Source organism: Carassius auratus, chromosome 46 (genome assembly GCF_003368295.1).
Source record: "Carassius auratus strain Wakin chromosome 46, ASM336829v1, whole genome shotgun sequence".
Lineage (NCBI taxonomy): Eukaryota > Metazoa > Chordata > Actinopteri > Cypriniformes > Cyprinidae > Carassius > Carassius auratus.
This window is the reverse complement of record NC_039288.1, coordinates 11,194,540-11,216,553: the sequence shown is the minus strand read 5'-3', so window position 1 is coordinate 11,216,553 and position 22,014 is coordinate 11,194,540. Positions and strand designations below refer to the sequence as shown.

Genomic DNA, 22,014 nt, shown 5'->3' with positions numbered 1-22,014 from the left:
TTTTAGATTTGCTTCTTGTTTCCTTTTTAGAGATTGTTTCCTCTTACCAAATCAGAACTCAGTAGACAGATCTTATTAAAGGGATAGTTCACCCTCCATTTGTTCCAAACCTGTATGAGTTTCTTTCTTCTGCTGTACACAGAAGATGTTTTTAAGAATGTTGGTATTGACCATTGACTTCCATTGTATTTTTCCTATACTATGGAAGTCAGTGGCTACCGTCAACTTGAACTATCCTTTTATCCTTCTTTCTGAAAACCCAAACAGGAGTAATATCATTTTAAAAATCTATTTTTGTAGAGAACCTTTGAAATGTCATTTCAAGTTGAAATTTTGCAAGATTTGGCCAAGTCATTAGCCTGGGCTGCATTTCCAAAAAGCATCTTGCATTGCTTTTGAGAAACACAACCCTGATAGTTCAATGTTAAGCTTCTTAGGCTTCAAACAGAACATGAAGGTTACAGCTCCAGTAGTAAATTTTTTAAATTATAAATGACTTTCTGGCTTGCTTAGTTGGGGTCACTTCATCTACAGTGATATCGTAGACTTGATTGCAAATAAATACACAGACACTATTTAACTGAGCAGAGATGACATCACTGAATTCAATGATGAACTGCCTTTAACTGTCATTTTGCATTACTGACATACTGTTTTCCTAATGAATGTTGTTCAGTTGCTTTGACGCAATGTATTTTGTTTAAAGCGCTATAGAAATAAAGGTGACTTGACTTGACAGCTAACGTCACTAGGATGTCATCACTAAACCTAAGGTAACACTCTCTGTTCCTTCTCTCTAGGTTTTGTCATGAATTCCTGAAAGTGTATTATTGACTTGCACTAGGCAGCTTTTGTGTTTTGTGTTTTATTAGAGATGTGAAGAACAAATTTTCAAGTCTTTTAAATGAGTTTGTTTCTCATTCCATGCCGTGGGCGCAGGGAGTGATCGACCCCGAGAGTCTATGATTAGAGCAAGCTTAAAAAATTTCAAACGACCGAATGGAAAAGGAGAAAGCAGAGAGAAATGAAATTGGTGTGATTTGTCTAATTAAAATGGATCCTACTAGACCGCCAATATGTTTGTTTACTGACTAAATGTCTGCTGCGTTTTGGGAAAATCATCCCTAGTGTCTCCCTCCGTCTGAAGTCTGGAGTAAACCATCAATATTAACCATAACAAAAGAGGATGTGCCTCCTGTTTACAATGTCCGTACTAATCACAGTGTATGTGTGTATGTTATCCCACACACTTTTGTATATTAGAACTACAACAATATGGATAAAATGAAGTGTTTCTAATCTTTTTAAACCTACAGGAAAACCTGATGTTAATACAGAACCGTCATGTACTTCTTTTGATTTAATATCCCAGATTTTTTGCTTTTATTGGAGTTCAAAGAATATAAAAGCAGCTTATTAATATATTACTATCCACACTAGCTCCGAGGGAGGAATATATGAGAAGTAGTTGTTTACTCCTTTTGAAGTGCCCCCCTCCCTGTATTAGTCTTTGACTGGGAGCTTTAGGGGGCATAGAGACATGTGCTCAGGTCCTGCGGGTGCAATGCTACGTCCTTACTGTTTGATATAGAGAGGCAATGCTGTCTTTAATGTTGAATGTCTGCATTTCTAAGATGTTCTCCTGTGCACATCACCACAGGGTTTTACAGAGAGAAATCTATAGGAACGTGGTGCATGTGTGGTTTAGTGTGCATGCATGTGTGAGTTGTTGGTTCTCTGTGTGATAATGTCCGTCCCTCATCATTTTTGTCCTAACCAACCACAACAAGATATTTTGTGACATATATGACATTACTCCTGTTTCACACAACTGAATGGTAAGCATTGACTGTATGCGAACAGTATTTGTGTCTGTGAATGTATCATTCTGTCTCTGTCTGTCTGTCTATTCCTCATAATGAATTTTTTTGGAACATACTGTATCTAAAAAAAAATTGGTATATAATCAAAATAAATATACTGCAACATATTTTATTCTGTATTTTTGTATTGTTTTCAAGTGAAAGTATAAACATCATTAAAACAATATAAAAATACAGTTCTTGAAGCAAAATTTCAGTTTTGTTTGGCATTTCAGGGTTAAATTAATGCTGTTTTTCTTACCTCATTGGCAAAATTTTGTTGTTTTATTAACCATAAATCTCATTCAGTTTGGTTAGATTAATAGTTGAAACAAGACAAAAACTATTTGCCAATGAGAGGAGTAAAATAAACTTTAAAAAAGTTTTAGAAAAGCAAGTCCTAATATCTTCAACAATTTTCTTTCTCTAATAAATTAGTTGTTTTAATAAAGTTTATATAGTTTTGCTATATTTTTAGCAATTGCACTTTCCTCTGGTACACATAATTAGGGCCGGGTTTACCGATAACGATTGATCTTAGAGGTTAAGAGCGTTTTCCACAAGTAATTTTACTACCGTTCGTTATTGTTTCACGTGCGTTTCCCAAAAATGCACTTAACACAGTTGCACGTAGCTGTGCTTTAAGTGCTACTGAGGAGTCGCTATCCATTTGTCAAGTGCTGAAATGTCATCTTTTAGAATGGCCTTTTAATTGTAGTAAATGATCGTTTATTGACGTTAACCTAATGCTGCGTTCCAGACAGACAACTTGGATATAATAACTATAATACAATACAATATTATATTATAGTCTATAATATTATACTTTACATAATAATATATAATATACTTTATATTCTGTTAGGTAAAAAATGTTCGCCTGAATGAATGAAGAATGAAGGCTTTACGATTACTCCAGAGCACTTGTAGATCTATGATGATTTTCAAGTGTTACTTAAGTTACGATGCTTTTGGGAAACAGACCGTAATATTAAGATCAGTCGTACGAGTGTTTTTACAAACTTCTTAGGTTTACGATGCTTTTGGGAAACTCAGCCCAGGTCAGTGTTAGTCAACTCTGACAGATACAGTTACATAAATAAACAGTTCTCACTCTCCAAACTTACCAGAAGCTTCTCCTCTGTGCCTGCTCTTCCCTAGGATGCAGCAGACCTTTGGGCTTCTGTTGATCCCTAGTCCCGTCTGCCATTTTTGCATGGGAAATCTCTCACACATCAGACAATGCTGTCACCACAGAGGATTTTATCATCTGGAAAAAACAATAGCATTCCTACGCTGCTGTGCTCACCATTTTAAAACACACTCAGAGGCCGCTGCTCACTCACAGCGCTAAATTTCACCCTTCAAACCTGCTTTATGTCATGGTGTTGCAACTAGGTGAGACAGACACACCACAGCAGCTCTCATTTTTATGCTTGAGTTCACACGCACTCAATAAGGAGTGCTAGTGGGAGTGTGTGCATCTGTGTGTGTGTTTGACTGTGTAGTAGAAAAGAGAATGAATACATTGGCATAATGGCTAGAAGGGGGAAATTGACCCTATGACTCCTAGATTAAAATAGATTTCGTCTGTGGATAAGAGGGGGATCCTAGCAATACCAAAACAAACACGCACACAGTAACAAGAGCTTTCACAAGGTCTGTTCCCAAAACATTCAGGGGCACCGGGCAGGACCTGTGCTTGGCCGACATGAGAGAAGTAGCAGCCTAGCCTTGGAAATTATTTCCTAAGTACGCTTGGGAGGGGCTTTTCAATCCACTTTGCACCAGGAGAGTGCTTCTCCGTAATCAGACTGGAGGGGTGGCACGATGCTTGCGGCAATGGAAGCGCTCCACTGAGATCAGATCGATACTGGCTGGCCCAGACCAGCCCAAATTCACCCTTCACTCAATTTCAATTTCAAAATACTTTATTGGGATGATTGTTTTACATACAATATTGCCAAAGCATCAATACATCAAAGAGGTGGCTGTAAGGGTAATAGAAATAACATATATATTATTATTTTACTATTATGTATTATTTTTTGCCTCATTGGCAAATTGTTGTTGTTGTTATACTATAAATCTCATTCAGTTTTGTTAGATTAATACTTAAAACAAGAAAAAAAAAACTCTTTACCAATTAGATAAGGAAAATAATTTTTAGAAGGCAAATTTTTTTTTCCCTAATAAATTTAATACATTTTAGATAGTTTTCTTGAGCACTGAAGAAAAGACAAGAAACCTGCGAAGCTACAGTATTGTGCAAAGTTTTAGGCACTTAAAATGCTGTAAAGTGAGGATACCTCAAAAATAATGCCAAAAATAGAATTTATTAATTAACTTCTATTTACTAAATTAAATCAACATTTGGTGTGACCACACTGTGTGTTAAAAAAAAAAAGCTTTTGTCCTAGGTGCACTTGCGCATTATTTTTCAGGTAGCTCTGCAGGTAGGTTTCTTGAAGTGTCTTAAAGACATTGCCACAGTTCTTCTAAATTTAGTCTGTCTCAGTTTGTTCTGTTTCTTCATTTTATTCCAGACAGACTGATGTCTGTATGGAGCACTGGCTGCTGTCAAACTGATATTTACTTCTGACACATTATAGCAAAGATAGAAATAACTGACTTAAAACCACTTTTTGTTGGTGAAAATACTAGTGGCCTAAGACTTTTGCACAGCACTGTGTGTTATATATATATATATATGTATGAGTTTTATACTGCCTGTATCAAACATAAGTAAAAAGAAAGATGTTGTTGTTGTTTTTCTTTTTGTTTGTTTGTTTTTTCCCCATTAATATGACATTAATAACTTTTGTGTGTGTGTGTGTGTGTGTGTGGCAGTCGATTCATATGAAAATGTCCTGTTTTGTTCTGTGGTCACATTAGTTATTATATATATTAGTTTTTATTCTTGATGTAGCGGTGTCTTCTATCCTCGCTAGTCTGACAGTCACTTACACGCCTGTCCAACTCACTTGCAAAACATCTCAAACTTTAAGCAGAGCTCTGAGCATCCATGATTTGCTCCACCGAGGATTTTTATTCCTTCCCATGTTTGTGTCGAGCTTTCACAAGCATTTACCAACAGCGTTGATCAAAAATTGCATAAGGCTTCCCTTTGAAATTGATGAAAGGTCTTGAGTTACTGCCAATCTTGGGCTCCATTTGTCCTACAACCTGTGGAGTGGCTGTTTGTGGTCCCAGTGGTAAGGCTAGGGGTTAAATCCTGGCTTGAATGACTAGGATGCCCCACTCACTCTGTCCATTGGGAAGGAAATAAATTCATTTAGCGTGCATCGGCTGGGGCTCGGAGGCTGGCGGAGGGTGGAGGAATGGGGGTTGGGGGTGGATAATACCATTTAGCTCATCGCAAAAATCATTTACGGGTGCAATTTGATGACAAGGATCGAGGGATGTTTTTAGTGTGGCATGGCTTCAGTCATATTGATGGAGATCTTTCTCTCTTTTTCTTCGGTTCTCTCTCACACTCGCTCTCTCATTTCTGTCTTTCACATTTATAAGCTTTCGGAGTCTCATTCTACAGAACGATGTGGAAAGGGCACTGATTAAATAAAAGCTGTCGCAGTGGAGGGGTGCATTAAATATCAATTTCTGATTTAAGTTTATCAAAAACAAAACCACATAGCCAGTGATTTTTCACCGCTTCATGGCCCTGCATCTTTTTCAGTTCAGTCTCGCCGTCTGCCCATGTAAGATGAAGGATTAATGGTTTGTTTTGGCTTCCCTATATGAAGCCTGTATGTATTTCCTTTGTGGTCTGGCACTTCTCATAACACTAATGGCTATTTTTAAATGATGTCAGGTTTGACTCTATGAACAAGGCTGAGATATGTGAACAGAATTTGTGTTATTCAGTGTATAGGCTTGTTTAGGAATATTAAATGTGTAATAAGATACATAGAGTTCAGATCCCTGATGTTACAGCAAGCTTTTGTTCCCTCTCACCCAGTGCAGCATGGGAGCTGACCGTGGTGCTGACGACTTTTCAGCACTGCTGTCATGTACAGTGGAGTTTGACAAATATTGAATTTAAGTACTGACTCTCAATTTGAATTCACTGAATTGTCAGAAATAGAAATTTACTAAACGGAAAATTTTCTGTAAAGTTGCTTTGCAAGGATTAGTATAATAAAAAGCACTATACAAATAAACTTGATTTAAATTGAACTGGAATTCATATTATTTTAACATGATGATGTCTGTCTGTCTCGTTTCAGTTCAAAAGAAAAAAAGCTTTTATATAATATATTATATTATCTATCTATCTATCTATCTGTCTTCCCTTATAAACTTCAAACCTTAAGGATGTTTAAACTTTTCAAACAAGCTTATCACAGTAACATTCAACATTTATCTTGACAAACTTGGCTGTTACTGGGTGATCTTAAATTCTGCATTGGTAAGTTAAAGTAAATTAAAATGGATCCTATTCCTATTAGCAGGAATTCCATTAGAATTTAAAAGGCTTCTCAACTGAATCAAGTTCTACAGAACTCTTTCAACTGACTTCAGACGTTTCACCACAACTTTTCTTTCTCATCCGTCTCTCTCCTCTCTCCATAACCTAACATCATGTAGTGGTCACTCTCTGACTGCTGCGATGACGGACCGTCCCAGAGATTCAGTTTTACCGCACATTCTCTCGGCGTCTGTGGTGAAGTACAGTACAAGCTCAGGTCATCACTCAAGCTCTCTGTGACCACAGGCGGATCTAATGGGAGCTAATCGGGCGTCAGCTCTCTTAGGTCATATCTGTTTAACCTTGCAGAAAAAAAAACCCTAATGGACATAGAAGCAACAAAAAACAAAGGCCAAGTGGGTTTAGAGACCAAACACCTTCAGCACAGGTGTAAAACGGAGAAAACAAAGCACATTATGTTGTTTGCAGGTGTAAGAGCCTTAAAAAACTAGTTGCCTCATATCCCACCAGATGCAAAGGAAGCTGCTCTCTATCCTTCATCTTATCTTCGAAAAATGTGGCTTACTCTTCCATTTAGTTTGCTGAATATTTCATAGCACAAAGTCAACACACATGGTAATAATAAGGGTGATTTCAAGCAAAAGCCATTTCGGGCAGACTTTATGGGTGTGCGCGCACCTCACCCTGATCCCCCCACCTTGCTTTCTGCCCATATTCCAGTATAGAATGAAGACCATCCCTCCTGTCAGACTTATCTACCGTTTTTCAGGCTGTTGGACAGACCTGACCCCCATTGGTGCTTTGAGATGGGGGGGGGGGGGGGGGTGGCTGCATCAATACTGCTAAATGTTTTAGTGAATTACAATAACCACTCCAGGATAAGGACTGCCTGACTCTTTTTCCTCAGTCTGACTAGGAGAGAGTCAGACACGGCCTGGGTGGTGCAACTTGAGGAGTGAGATGAAAGCAAGAGAAGCAGTGTTAGATGGATGGACATGCAGACTGAAAGAGACAAACTTCCACATCTAATCAATAGAACACCCGCACTTGTCAAAACTTGAGTTCAGCACTTCATGTAACTGAAGTTGCATGTATGGGCTTGTGAGCTTGTGTATCAAACTGTACATGTTTCATCAAAACGGAACTGTACATCGATGCTAAGCACACAGCATGTTGCGTCAGTGTCTCGGTTTGAGCTCCTGGAACTTTGAGACGTGTAAGAAAGTGCAAACAGATAGAAAGAACTGAGAAGTAATAAAATTCCGCCTTTCTTATTTCTCACTCCTTCTCACCCCTCCATGCCTGTCCGTCGTGCGTTCGGCCATGGATGAGTGCGTTTTTCATTTGCATAATGGAGCGGTGACTCTAATTGAGAGGACAGCCTCATTTGTTTGCCAACATGTCAATGGCCAGGCCTCTCATTGTTTCCACTACATTTACATTAATGCATTTCTCTCCACTTCTATTAAACTGCATCCCTCCCCAGCCAAAGCTGCTGCTGGTGCTGCCTAATGCTGCTTAGTCAGTGAAAAAAGGTTAATAACAATCAAGCAGAAATGGGAAAGAAAGGGTCTGAGTTTCCTACGACTCTTCATTGGCCTTCTATAATGGAATTCTGCTGATATTTTCTCTTTTTGTAATTTTATTTATATGCTTTTTAGCCCATATTATAGGACAATTGAGAAAGACAATTTGAGGGAATGGGCTTGGGAAATTACCATAGGATGTACTCAAACATGGGTCCTCAAGCACCAACAACTCTCAAGCACTACGGATTTGTGTATTTTATTAATTTTAATCATTTGATCATAATAATTTTTATAATTTCATTTTTATAAAATAATTTCAAAGAAAGAATACAATTTTTTTGCCATTTCAATTCATTTTAATTCTATTAAATTATAATACAATTCTGCATTTTGTTTGCTTTTTTAATTCATATTCAGTATTATTTAGGAATGTTATCGTCTGTGCAAAAAACCTGCGTGGTTCCAAACAAGAATCATTTGTGTCCAGGGATGCCTGGTGTTTTTTTTTTATTTTATTTTTTTTTAAGCTCATCATATTTTGATTAATTAAGGAGCGGGCACAGTGCAAGAGAGATCCCATTACCCAAAGGTTGGTTAAAGGAGCTGTTATTGCCTCTCTTTGCTGTAACCTCTCAGGAAGGGGTCAAACTCCAAGGTCATAAATTTGTATAAGATTAATATGTTGATATGAGTCCCTCGGGGTAAGCAGCTTTAATATAGCAAGATTCAGAGACGTACAATACACAAACACACATTTACCCCAAAACACACAATTTACTTTGTACTGATGACCCAGTTGCACCTGTGCTTACAGCAGCACTCTGTCATAACACAGACACACACACACAGTACATGCCTGAGAGATTAACCCTTGCACGTCAAGATACTAACACACCATCATTGTGTTCAAATGAGTACTTCCTCTCTCTCATTATCTCACAGCACAGACGCTCCCTAAAATAAGCCATCTGACTATCTGTAGTACTGATTAAACTTTCATGTCCACAAAAACTATTTTAAAGACCCAAATTAAATACCCAAAATTGATGATGATTTTATTATTTTGTGTACTAATAATTTTTAATGACTTTCTGAAAAAGTTAAAATCCCTTCTTCATGTCCTGCCCATACTTCCTGTCTGAACAGGAAATACATCAACTCAGGACACAGAACTGTGCTCATCAAGCAGCTTTGTTCATTGGGCATTTAAGCTACACTTCCACGAACAGTCACCGAGACGGCACAAATGATGACACCAGTCAGAGAAAGAAAGAAAAATAATGCACTCCACATCCTAATGATTGCTGATAAGATTAGAAAACATTGTGTTCTTTAGTGTTTCAAAATGAATGAGAAAGCAACAGAGTAAAGAATCTCATTTGCATCCTCTTCAGTGGAGAGAAATGGATGAGAAGAAAGAAAAAGCACATTAATTTACATGCTGATACACAGAACGAAAGAAAGACACCTCTTCACACAGAGACCTAAATGAGGGGGTAGATACTCATTTAATTCCAGCGTGGAGACAGAGAGCAAGAGAAAGCACATAAGTGAGACAGAATGAGTGAAACAGAGGGAGGTGAATATAAAGGAGAAGATGAGAGAGGCCATGAAAACGGAAGACAGCAACTTCTATTAGAAACCTGTAATTTAAATCAAAGGTTATAATCAAAAATTTATCAGTTAATTGATCTCGCACATGCTGCTTGCCAAGAGAGCAATTTAGAACCCTGTCACTCGGGCTGCAAATCTATCGAGCGCTGCTCTATAAAGTAAGTTTGTTGCCTTGTAATGATCAAGCAGTCCTCTAATGTTCTCTGAGAGCTGATATGATAGGACCCAGACAAAGCCATTCAGCAGCAGGGACCCCACGCATCTCAGATGCTAGGCTACTGTTTTTTTTTTTTGTTTTTTTTTTTGGTAAGACAAAGAAAAATTATGCTTCAGCTTCACTTGAAGGAACAGTTCAGCCACATTTTACAATTCAGTCATTTAGTCACCCTAGTCTTGTTGCAAATAGCTTTTTCTTCTGCTTAACACAAAAGGAGAATTTTGATGAATCTTCTTCATGTATTATTTCTTTCCATGCAGTTACAGTTCATAGCAACCCAATTGTTCCAAAGACCTCCATAAAAGAAGCCCTGTGACTTATTCACTAAGACAGATTTATGTAAAGAACACAGAAATGTTGTTATTCTCAGATAAACTTGTTGAGTGAGCTGAACTTGAGAACAGAATCAATCCAAACCATTTAAAATAACAAATCATTCACAGATCTGATTCTCAGGTTCAACTCACTGATTAAGTGATTCGGTCAGAGAGGCTCTGGAGTTCTGGAGGTCAGAATTATCAGCACAAATTTTCAACACAATCTAGTGTATTTTGAATACAGAGCACAAGTAATTTGGGCTATTTTTATGGTGTCATTTTGCTGGTGTTTGTTTATTTTTTTAGTTTGAAAGATAGACAGCAGCCACTATGAACTATTGCTGTATAAAAATATTTGAATATATATTTTATTGATAACATATATTGGTCCTATTATTAAATGTGAAAAAGTGTATGGGGCGGATTCCTCTCAGAAGCAGGAACAGGGATCCATATCAGTGTTCGGATTTAATCACTATAAGAGCTTTTAATATCTGAGGCTTATCGTGGTATATGATTCAGGTTCAGAGTGTCAGGTGCAGTAGTTGTTCTGCCATTATCATGGAATTAGGTCCCATTCTCTCCTATCATGTGTTATCACAACCCAGGCATACAGCGCTCTTGTGATGATCACTCTTGTCAGGTCTCATTGCATGCATTGTTCCTTGAAGAGCCAGGAAACTTGGATTAGTATGAGATATGTAAGAATTAAACTGATAAAATCTCCCTCCTCCTCTCTTTCCAGGGTAACCAGGAAGCCCCAGCTCCCCCAGAAGCCATGGCTCAGCCGTATGCTCCAGCGCAGTATCCTCCCCCTCCACCTCAGAATGGGTTGCCTGGTGAATACACCCACCCTGGGCAGGACTACACGGGGCCCAGTCCGGTCCCTGAGCACGCCGCAGCCCTCACTATCTACACACCAACACAGACGCACAGCGAGCCACCTGGCACTGACAGCAGCACGCCGTCCCTCACAGGGACTAGCAGTATACCAGTGAGTGCAAATGCAGCATTCAGGCATGAAATATTTATTTTACTTTGTCATACAACTGACAAAATAACAATGTAAACATGTCTTATCTAGTGTAAGGTGTTGATACAAAAAACTGTTATTTCACAAAAACAATCCCACTGAGACAAAAAAATAATAATTATACACACACACACACACACACACACACACATATATATATATATATATATATATATATATAAATGTTAATTACAGTTTTATAAACCATTAGCATGTTGCAAAATGTTAAATTAGTACCCGATGAACAGGACATTTTTATTCATTTTTGAATGACTATACTTTTTACATCTTACTTTTTTTTTTTTTTTTTTTGTCAGAATCGGACTAGAACATCCAATTTATAACATTTCTACTTTCAGACAGACGGAGATAAAGAGAAATTGGGGCTAGGAAATAGAAGAGTTTGGAATGAAAAGAAGCTAGCCCAAGCAAAGATAAAAGCATAGGACAAAATAAGAGAACCTGAGAGAAAAATCATCCTTCTCCATTTAAAGAGTTCTTCTTTCTCACTCCATTTTATCAAGCTTTTTTATCAAGCTTTAATCCATGGCATTCACATGGCTCCATATCTTAAACCCCATGGAGCCATTCACCATGGCTAACAATATCACAAATGTCTCAATGGACCACTAAACGAAAGCTGCCCAAGTGCTCTATCCGAGCATATGACAAGCACATGATGAAATAAAAGAAACTCTAAGAAGAGACGGTGTCCTTAGACACGCTTCCTTGGGTATGTTGTGTCATGTCTGTTTGTGCTATCCTTTCTTGGTTCCTATAGACCTTTGATTAACACATACACTTACACTTGAAGGATAGATGGATGAATCTAAGATGTTATTTTATTTTATCACTTACATTTTATCAGATGTTATATAAAGGGCTGGTTTCAGGGTTTTACATGCATACTTTACAAGACATTTATACTGTGGTCCTTGTAAAATATGAGATTTGATATTTGGCGACTCTCTGTAGTTACTGGAAATGTTGTTGGAAATGTTGACCCAATGTGTCCCAGCTTTGTCTACAAATCTAAGTATCTAAGTAAGCAGCTAAATACAGTATCTAATAGTAATAGTTACTATTCTTGTAACAAGCTACTTTATTTCAAGATATTTAACATTTTGATTATATTTTATGATGCCAATATGAAGACCTTTGCTAATTCACGTCATAGGGAACAAGGGAGTAAAATGAGACAGCCAGTGAAAGGGCATAAGAGAAGGGTGGGAAAGAGATATTAAAAAGCATAAAACTTTTCTGAAGTGCAAAAATAAGTACAAGGTCTTCCTAGCCTTGGGGGGAGGGGGGTGGGATGACGGATGAGAAATGTAATCTTTTTCTCTTTCTGATTGGGATATGTGTAAAGCTCTGAGGTGGTGTGGTTTAGAGGAAGTAGTTATAATCCCACGCTCAGCAGATCACTGAGAAGCGATGCTGACAGGCCCTGTAAAGGCACCTGAGCTCCGACTGGGCTAATCTACGGCTCGATTGGAGGATGTACTTAAACTGTCACTCTGGCCTAACCCAGCAGGGAAATTCTTCCTTTCTCCCTTTCTCCCTCTTTTCTCTCTCCCCGCGGAGGATCATTAGCAAAGAAGGAACACCACTCCTCAGAGAGTGGACGGTAATCACATCAGATCACATATCAGATCACATCATCACAACAGCACAGACTAAAGATGCTCTGTAACTCAGCAATAAAATACTATTTACCTCTCTTTAGGGTACGTTCTAACAGTTTTCCACTATGACTGTCATATTGCCTTGGGTGGGATTGTCTAAACTGTGATTTGCAATGTGCTTAAACACAGCCGTACTGCTCAAAGGAGCGTGATGTTATGTTATTAAGGGAATGCCATTTATTCCTGCACTTATTCTTGGCTGCCTTCCCTGAGTAGTTTTTACTGTGCCATTGATAATAATACTGCAGGTACAGTATAAGTGCTCTTTAAGCCTCTGTACTCGTTACCCGCTAAACCTGTTGCAAGTCACATTACCTTGTCTAATTAATTACAGCTTTACACAAGACTGAAAGGCCAGTGTCGTCTTTCTAGATGGCAGGTGAAGGTTTGTATTTGCATCTCTGTGAAAGGGAGGGATGATGGGATCAGAGAATGGCAGAAGTGGAGAAGAACAAAAAAAATATAAAGCGGCTCAAGCTAATCCCTTTAAGTGAAGCGCTGGTTTGGCCCTAATCGGATGTAATCTACCTGCTTGGCAGCTTTCCAATCAGATAGTTTCAATTATGTGGTTGTAGGGGCATTCTGAAGGGGGGGGGGGTGCTGAGCTGAGCACTTTGAAAGTGATTTGCAGATAACACTGAATGAGTGCGGCAATAGAAACAATTTAGCAGGACTCATTCCCCACCCAACCGCACATTAAAACAGGGGCACACACGAATGTGTGCAAACACAAGCCTTCTGTGACGTTGCGGGAGTTGAGGTCCAATGTGGCCGTGTATGATAATGTTCAGGCAATTATTTATTGGTGCTGCTTGGCTGCTCCATTCCTTGGTGAATGTGAAGTGCGGGAAGCTGCTCTTCTACAACAGGAATTGAAATCAGAAGTGCATTGTATGTATGGAATGAGTGAAGTCCAGCGTTTGGGAAGTCTAGCAAAAAAACAGGCAGGGCTTTTTATAACTTGATTCCATGGGCCATTAAATCTGATAATCTCTTTTTGAGGGATCTACTGTATATATGAAGGTAGCAATACATTTGTGTGTATAAAATCATATTTATACTGTGTGAAAGAAATATTAGGTGTGATATTATAAAGACATGTTACTTTCACAAATGTATTTAATTGGCTTTTATACTGCCATTGTACTAAAGCAAAATGTTAAAGATCTATTAGTTCTATTATTTAATTAAACTAATATTAAACTAATTATTGTATAAATAAACATAAAAAATATGGATAGATAAATACAGACGAACAGATAGATTTTTATTTATCTTTTATTTAACGAATCCAATTAAAATAATAGCAATTTCTTTAATTTCTGATCAGAATTGTAATTGTTCTGGAGAGAGTATGGCAGAGTGATAAATAGTCCACATTTGTCATTCAGTAAATAATTTGGCATGCTTAATCCCAGGCACTGGCAAATGGAACATTGTTATGTAACATTCCTGACTTCAGTTGTGGTAATTAGCTGTCATAAACCTTTAGAGGGTGTAATATACCCACTTGGGGTTCATTTGGGGAGCTTTTCTTAGCTTACCATAAAATCCTCCCATATCGATTTACTAATAGCTTTTTGGGCAGGAAACACATTCTGGGACCCTAACGCAGGTTGCTTAGCTCCTCCCCGTTGTCATCCTGGTAAATGGAGTGCTGGAGAGAAGGTCATAGTCCATCTGCATTTATAAGAAAGACATCAAATCCTCCTCCTAAACATCTTACGATGTTCTCCGAAGGATGACCTGACAACCCAAGTGAGCAGGGAGTTTGCCTCCGCCTCGAACGGCAAACACTTTTAATTACTTTTCACCTCGTCCGTGGAACTTGGAATCGCAAAGCCCTCTGAAACCTTGTCTCTGAAAGAGACAGATGCAGCCCATGCTAGCTGCAATATAATTAACATGCAATTAACACAAATTAAAAGGCAAATTGCGCAGATGAACCCCCTGTAGATGGCTGCTTAGCGGTGACGATGAGATAATTAGATCCAAACCTGGAGTGCAGAGTCTCGAACACTTACCTCTCCTCTCCCTCTCCTGGCCTGGTGTCAACTTCTCCAGAGAAGAGCCCTCCAATCGGCCACGCTCAAGAGCGTGGAAGTGCTCCGAATAAAGCCAGAGAGATTATATCGTTCGAGAGTGAATGAGCAGGACTGTGTGTTTTACAAAGCGCTTACGGTGGAACAATTGTCCTCTTTTTAGGCAAAGCTTACAAGATGAAAGCCCTGCGATTACTCTTCATTTGTATCACTGTCCGTTACTCGCTGCGCTACATGGCTACATGATGACGTACATCTGAGCGGACCTAGTCAATATGTGTTTTCATAAAGTAAGCAAATCAAAGCCCTCATCCTTTGCTTCTGCACTTCTTTGGGCAGAGCAAGGAACTGGAGGCTCTCAGAGGCCACGCTCCGCTGGTCGGTAATGGGTGAGTCCACGCCGTCACACAGCTCACCTGTTAGACATGATAGATAGCGCGACTCTCTCCAGAGCGACTGCAGACAGAGCATGTGAATGACCGATGGCACCAGCGTGATGGATGAGGATGAGGGAGCAGGAAGAGGTACAGCCCAGGGAGCGGGGGCACCAGGGGGTAATTGCACCTCCGCTTGCCCATCCATCTGCTCGGCTTTCCATCTACCACCATCAGGCAGGGGCTACAGGCTTCTGCTGCTCACCGACCTCAGGCGGCATACACAAGGGGCAGGACAACAGGCTGTGTGGATCCAGAGCTGACCCGTGTGCTTTATCTTAACAGGGCTTGACTGTCTACATAGCTGCAATGATTGATAGTGCCAATGTGCTGGTAAACATGGTGTCCTCTCACAGAGAGCCCATTGGGAGAGACTGTGCATTAGAGAAGATGAGGAAGTTGTCAGATGGAAAAAGTAGAAGTTGGTGACCCTCGACATTTAATGGTACATAGGGTTTTACTATTGTTATACAGTATAACCTGTAGAAATAGTTCAAACTTACCTTTATTGTTCCCAAATAAGACTGGTTATTGATGATTGACCATGTGTATGTTTAGTATCATTTATACACAACAATTAGTGTAATCATCTAAAGGGATTTTTATGCACAAATGTGCTTTTTAAATTAGAGTAAATATACGTTTTAAGAGAGAGAACCTTCGATCTTACCCATGAGGGATATTTCCCCCAAAAATGAATATTCTGTTATCATTTACTGCATTTGTGCAGTCCAGACCTGTAGACCTTATTTCTTCTTTAAAGCACACATTTTAAACAATATTTTAATTGTTCTTGTCTATAAAGTGAAAGTCTGTATGGTCCAAAACAACAGTGGACCTCATTGACTTTAATTGTATGGACAAAATAAACAATGAGTCATTATTATAAATATTTTTACCCTTGGGTTTATGTTTGTTTCCCCCAAAAATTGCCTTTGGTAGAGCTCATCATGTTGTATCTACTGTACAGTTCAAATTACCATTTTTCTTTCATTAATGTTGCTTGAATAAATATTAGATAAGCACAGAAGATCTAAAGATATTTGTTTACATGATACATTATATATTTCTGTTAATTACATAAAAGATACATCGCTGAGACCCATAGAAATATAAAGTTGCTTCTGTCATGTTACTGGTGTAATTTCCACTGTAAAGACATATGTTCTCTGCAATAATGATTTTGTTCAGTGAGTTAAACTTTAAAATCTAATTTCAGCTGATATTTTATCATGCCATTTCTTACCTTCCCTATGTAATGAGTGAAAAATGAATGCCTTGCAGGTCCAAATATTTTGCATTTGATTTGGTATTATGTTCTTACTTGTGTCTACATAATTGCATTTACTTCACCTTTTTCCTCTATTTTCCTCTGTCAGGCTGTTAGCGAAAAAGGGATGGAGTGATAGATATCTCATTATATCTTCATTACCTAATACAAGATATATTGTCATCTTCTATGATTCATGTTTCTTGTGTGTTTTGTGCCTAATGAGAGGGAATTTGTCCAGCCCACTTATTATAATTAACTATGTACATGAAATACAAGCACGCTTAGAATGTAAAAAATAAATAAATAGATAAATAAAAAATTGAAAAATCTATTCAATATGGATGCACAGAAATCTTGTGTTTTAATCTTCAGAATTCACTTTAGTGCTCATTTTATGCATGTAAGGTTTAAGTTTTCTGTCTTTTGAAAGCATGATAAGATCCAAAACGTAACCATCTCAGAATCACAATGAGCTTTATTGCCAGGTATGTTTACACATACGAGGAATTTGTTTTCATGACAGAAGCTTCTGCAGTGCAACAGAATGACAGCAACAGAAAAAAAAAAAGTAAATAAGGAATAACAATATACAAATTTACAATTGTATGTGCAGGCATATTCCAATAGACAGTTTTGTATGTACAGGTAAATTATATGCAAATTTTAAGTGTGCACTAAATGTGTGTGTTAGATAAATAAGTGCATGGGTGTATAAATAGTGTTATTTGTTCCACAGTTATTGTCAAGTGTTCATGAGATGGATTGCCTTAGGGACAGTGGTGGACAGTAACGGAGTAGCTTTACTTCGTTACTGTACTTAAGTATATTTTTCAAGTATCTGTACTTTACTGGAGTAGTTTTATTTTGAGTAACTTTTACTTTTACTTCACTACATTCCAAAGCATAAAATCGTACTTTTTACTTCACTACATTTCATAAAACATATCGTTACTCCCAATAATATATCACGTGCTCCGACACGCAGAAGCGGTGTCTCTGATTCATCATGAACGAACTGAGTCTTTTCAAAATAAACTTTTAAATCGGATCGCAAATCGCACCAAACGATTCGTTTACGAATTAGAATGATCCGATTGCAGATGTTCTGGAGTCGACCACTCACTGATTCAAATGAACCGTTTAGTGCGAGTCAGTAAGAAGATCTTGTGAGCGCGCGTGCGTCTGATGTTGTTAAATTATTAATGTCGAAATTTAGGATTAATTATTGTAACTGAAAATCATATATAGGTCAAAATTGTCAGTTGTTTGGGAACTAAATCCGCTGTAAAGAGTGATCTATTTAACCCCACTGAAATGCTCGAGTGCAGACGATGCAGACACATCAAGCGTATGCGTTTTATGGAAAAACAAAACCAAAACAAAAAACATTAAACTAACACAGATTAAATAAAATAACTCGTGCATGTTCAAATTCCCCGCTGCCGTGATATTAACAGTTTTATTAAAATGCTAGCATGTCCTATTGTGACTTCTGTTTTTATATTGTTTATCAACAGTAACGTTATATTGTTTGGATTAACTAGACGAGTAGACAGACATGAATGTTAATTCATAACCGTAATGAAAATAAGTAAATATTGTTAGCTGATGCTAACTGTCTAGCTAACAAGCTTGCTGGTGCTAACTTGAGGTAATTTTTATAAATAATGCCCAAATATTTTTATTCAACAACCTATATATATATATGTATATATATATATATATATATATATATATATATATATATATATATATATATATATATATATATATATATATATATATATATATATTACATCTAGGGACAAAAGAAAGGATGTGATGTTCAGAACTACAGTAATTATCAAAGAGGGGAAGAGATGCACCCCGTTTGGCCAGGGGTGTTTTTACACCACAGACAAGATTTGAGAAGGAAAAAATCATTATGAAAATATAATTATATTTTCCTTAAAATGTTCTTCCTAACTTCAGGCCTTATTATCATGTCATATATAACTGTGATGTTCTGTAAAACAACAAACTTTAAAATACTTTTTTCTTACTGGTGAAAATCAGATGGTCAACTCTGCTTTCTCTCAGGTAAATCACTGTGTAAGCTTTCACAGTGAACATTACTCTCATCAACGTAGTCCATATACACAACAAAAATATATCTTGACTCCATATAGTGGTTATTTTGGAAAAAATCCCAGGTATTTTGAGCAGCAGGATTATACAAAAATATGTGCTAATATAAAATTAAATTAAGTAACGTTAGCCTATATAAAATTGCAAACATTATCTTTCAGTACTTTTTTACTTAAGTACATAAAAAATGGAGTACTTTTGTACTTTCACTTGAGTAAAATTGAAAAAGGAGTACTTTTACTTTTACTGGAGTAATATTTTACTATACGTATCTGTACTTTTACTCAAGTACTTGATTTGTGTACTTCGTCCACCACTGCTTAGGGAGGTACTGTTCATGTGTCTGGTCGTTCTGGTCCTCTGAGCTCTGTAGCGTTGAAGAGAGTATGCTGGATGTGAGAGGTCCGGAGTGATTTTGCCAGCCCTTTTGCTCACTCTGAATGAGTACAGTTCTTGGAGAGTGGGTAGGGTTGTACCAATGATTTGCTCAGCAGTCCGGATTACCTTCTGTTGTCTTCTGAGGTCAGATTTGGTAGCTGAGCTGAACCAGACAGTTACTGAAGTGCAGAGGACGGATTCAATGACGGCAGAGTAGAATTGTTTCAGCAGCTCCTGTAGCAGGTTGAACTTCCTCTGCTGGGCCTTTTTAACAATGGAGTCAATGTGGATGGCCCTTTTCAGGTCCTGAAAGATAGTGGTGGCCAGAGTGGGGGAGTGCAGGGGGGTTTCTCCTGAAGTCCACGATCATCTCCACAGTTTTGGACGTGTTAAGCTCCAGGTTGTTAAGACTGCACCAGACAGCCAGCTCTTTAACCGCTTGTCTGTAAGCAGACTTGTTGCCATCCTGAATGAGGCCGATGAGTGTGGTGCCGTCTGCAAACATACTGTATCTAGTGTGTCAGCTTTCGTTGTGTTTATACTACATTGACTTCCAGTCCTTTTATTTAAGTATTTAAGTATTTAAGTTGTTGTTCATAAAATATTTACAATATTAAACTGTTTGTGCTTCAGACCTAAACGATGCCGCAAATCATGCAATTTACTTTTGCATTACTTTTCATGCACTTGACATTTTTCAGACAATTTTTCACCTTACACCGTGTCTACACCGGACACGACTCTGTCTCGTTGTGCTTGAGGCTGTCTACACTGGACACGACCAAGCGACTGCTGCAAACTATTTGTAGTTCATCATAATTGTACATTTTTTGCACACTTTTTAGTATGCAAATTTGTCAACATTAATTTATTTTGTATTTTTTTTTTTTTTTTTTTTTTTTTTTTCTCTTCTTCTTTTCTGTGTTTCTTTTCTTTTTTTTTTTTTTTTTTTTTTTTTTTTTTCTGTTACTTTCGGAAACTGTAGGGTCTGTTATATTTGTTATATTCTGTTATGTTTGATTAAATTGTTGTATCTGCATTGTATTTTCAGGTTGCCTGTTGTACATCTGGCCTAGGACTTCAGATGAAAACTAGCCTCTTGGCTAACTCTGGCATATTTTGACTTGTCATGTTAATATGCATTGTCCTTGGAATAAATAAATCAAAATAAATAGAATGAGGCAGCAGTTTACAGTCAGGATTCAGTAGACCGCATCACTGTTTAGAATAGGATCACTTGTCTTTGTTGTGTAACACTGCTCTCATCCAGTGTAGATACAGTGTTACAGATGATAAAATAGGCAAAAATATCCCAGTCTTACACTGAAGTACCCCAAGCTATTTGTAACTACGAGAATATCATAGAGAATTCATAGAGAAACCACCTAGCAACCCATGAGACACCCTAGCAACAGCATCTTTCTTTCTTTCTTTCTTTTCCTCTCTCATTCTGTTTCTCTCTCTCTCTACAGCATGAGTCTGCTCTAGTATACATCTGTCTATAGGTCCCAGCCAAATGTAGCTGCCTTCAGCACTTCTTTCTTATTGATTCTGCTAAGCCGGGGGAAGTTTAGCTGACATCATCTCTTCATCTGTGCTCCCATGTTCTTCTAATTCATTATGTACAGTACATGAAGGGCTGCCGCTCGGGGGCTGCGCTCATTGTGCTTTTTCAGAATATTTGATATGATTGAATTTACAGTCTATAACTTCTCTTCTAATTCAAAGATGTAGATAAAAAAAAAAAATTGAAAAGCAAACAATCAAGCAACTAAAAATTTGATCTGATCTTGGAAACTTGCTATAATGTTTAACAATTAATATTGGCTGTCTGCCGTCTGTTCGGAGTCTGCTCAGATGAGATCTTGTGAAACTCATAGAACAGCGAGAGAATCAGTGAGAATGTGATGAAGGTTGTGGCATCAGGGCTTGTGAGGTGAGAGATGAATGTGTGTCACAGATAGCAGTCCATCCTTGAGTACAGCTGTGTCACTACCATTTCCTCCACATGACGGACAGATGAGCACACCATCTTTACACTTACTTTCTCTCTCCCTCTCCTGTTCTCCCTCAGGTCTTTATAGACTGCTGCTCAATAAATGCATTTTCTAGTCTCCCCATGTCAGAGGTTTTTTTTTCCTTTAAATGTGTATCCACACTTCCTGACAGCTTCCTTAATCTTCACCGCCACATACAAGTGTTGGAAGAGTAGAGGGAATTTGTAATATGCCACCAGCATGCCCTGATCTCTCCCTGCTCACCCACCCCCTCACCCTCCCCTAACCATTGCCCTCTGCACTGTTTTCAGGCTCTGACGGCATTTGAGGTAGGAACTAACAGGGCTGTGCTTGTGTGTCTTTCAGCAAGCGGACAATGTGGCGCAGACAGACGGCTCTCAGCAGCTTCAGCTCCAGCTCTTAGACTCTTCAGAGAAGCAGCAGCCCAAACGGTTACACGTCTCCAACATTCCCTTCCGCTTCCGTGACCCAGACCTCCGGCAAATGTTTGGGGTGAGTCTCACCCCAAATTAATGCAGTTAAAATGTGATCAATTTGATTCACTAATTGGCATATTATGTAATTAATGTGATCTAAATCTTAGACACTAAACTTCTATAGTCAATGTGTAGCCCAAATATTTGAACCTAACCAAAGTATTTTCAAATTTTTCTTTTTAATCCCTCCCAGTTTGTATATTTAGTTTGTGACAAGGAATCAGTAAAAAAATGTTTTTCTTTAAATCAAGGGTATTCAATCAAAAAAGTATTCTTATACTGAAAGCAGCATCCGGCTCAGTAATGGTTGATCATTATTTAGCATTTTATCCGTAACTACTGTGTTTAGATGTCAGTACTCTCGGCTAGAATAAAAATCCAGCAAGGGAGTGGCATTAAACACTGGCAGCTTGTTATTGGAGGCTACAGGCAACCTAAGGAGGAGAAAAAAAACATTGTTGGTCCCAGCTTGTTAAAAACTGGAGTCTGTGTTTACTAAGGACACTGTATAGCAAACAGTAACACTTACACTGGTGGAGGACTCTGGGTACAGCCTGGC

General features: G+C 38.1%; 1 protein-coding gene across 6 annotated transcripts in view; it reads left to right on the top strand.

The window, feature by feature from the left end:
* The window catches only part of LOC113064176 (RNA binding protein fox-1 homolog 3-like), a 293,847-nt gene that overhangs the window by 233,337 nt on the left and 38,496 nt on the right, over nucleotides 1–22,014 (top strand). For all 6 annotated transcript variants that reach the window (XM_026234795.1, XM_026234798.1, XM_026234797.1 and 3 more), the window contains 2 exons: nucleotides 10,735–10,983; nucleotides 21,325–21,471. In XM_026234795.1, the coding sequence (XP_026090580.1) occupies nucleotides 10,735–10,983; nucleotides 21,325–21,471 (396 nt within the window). The remainder of the gene's footprint in view (nucleotides 1–10,734; nucleotides 10,984–21,324; nucleotides 21,472–22,014) is intronic.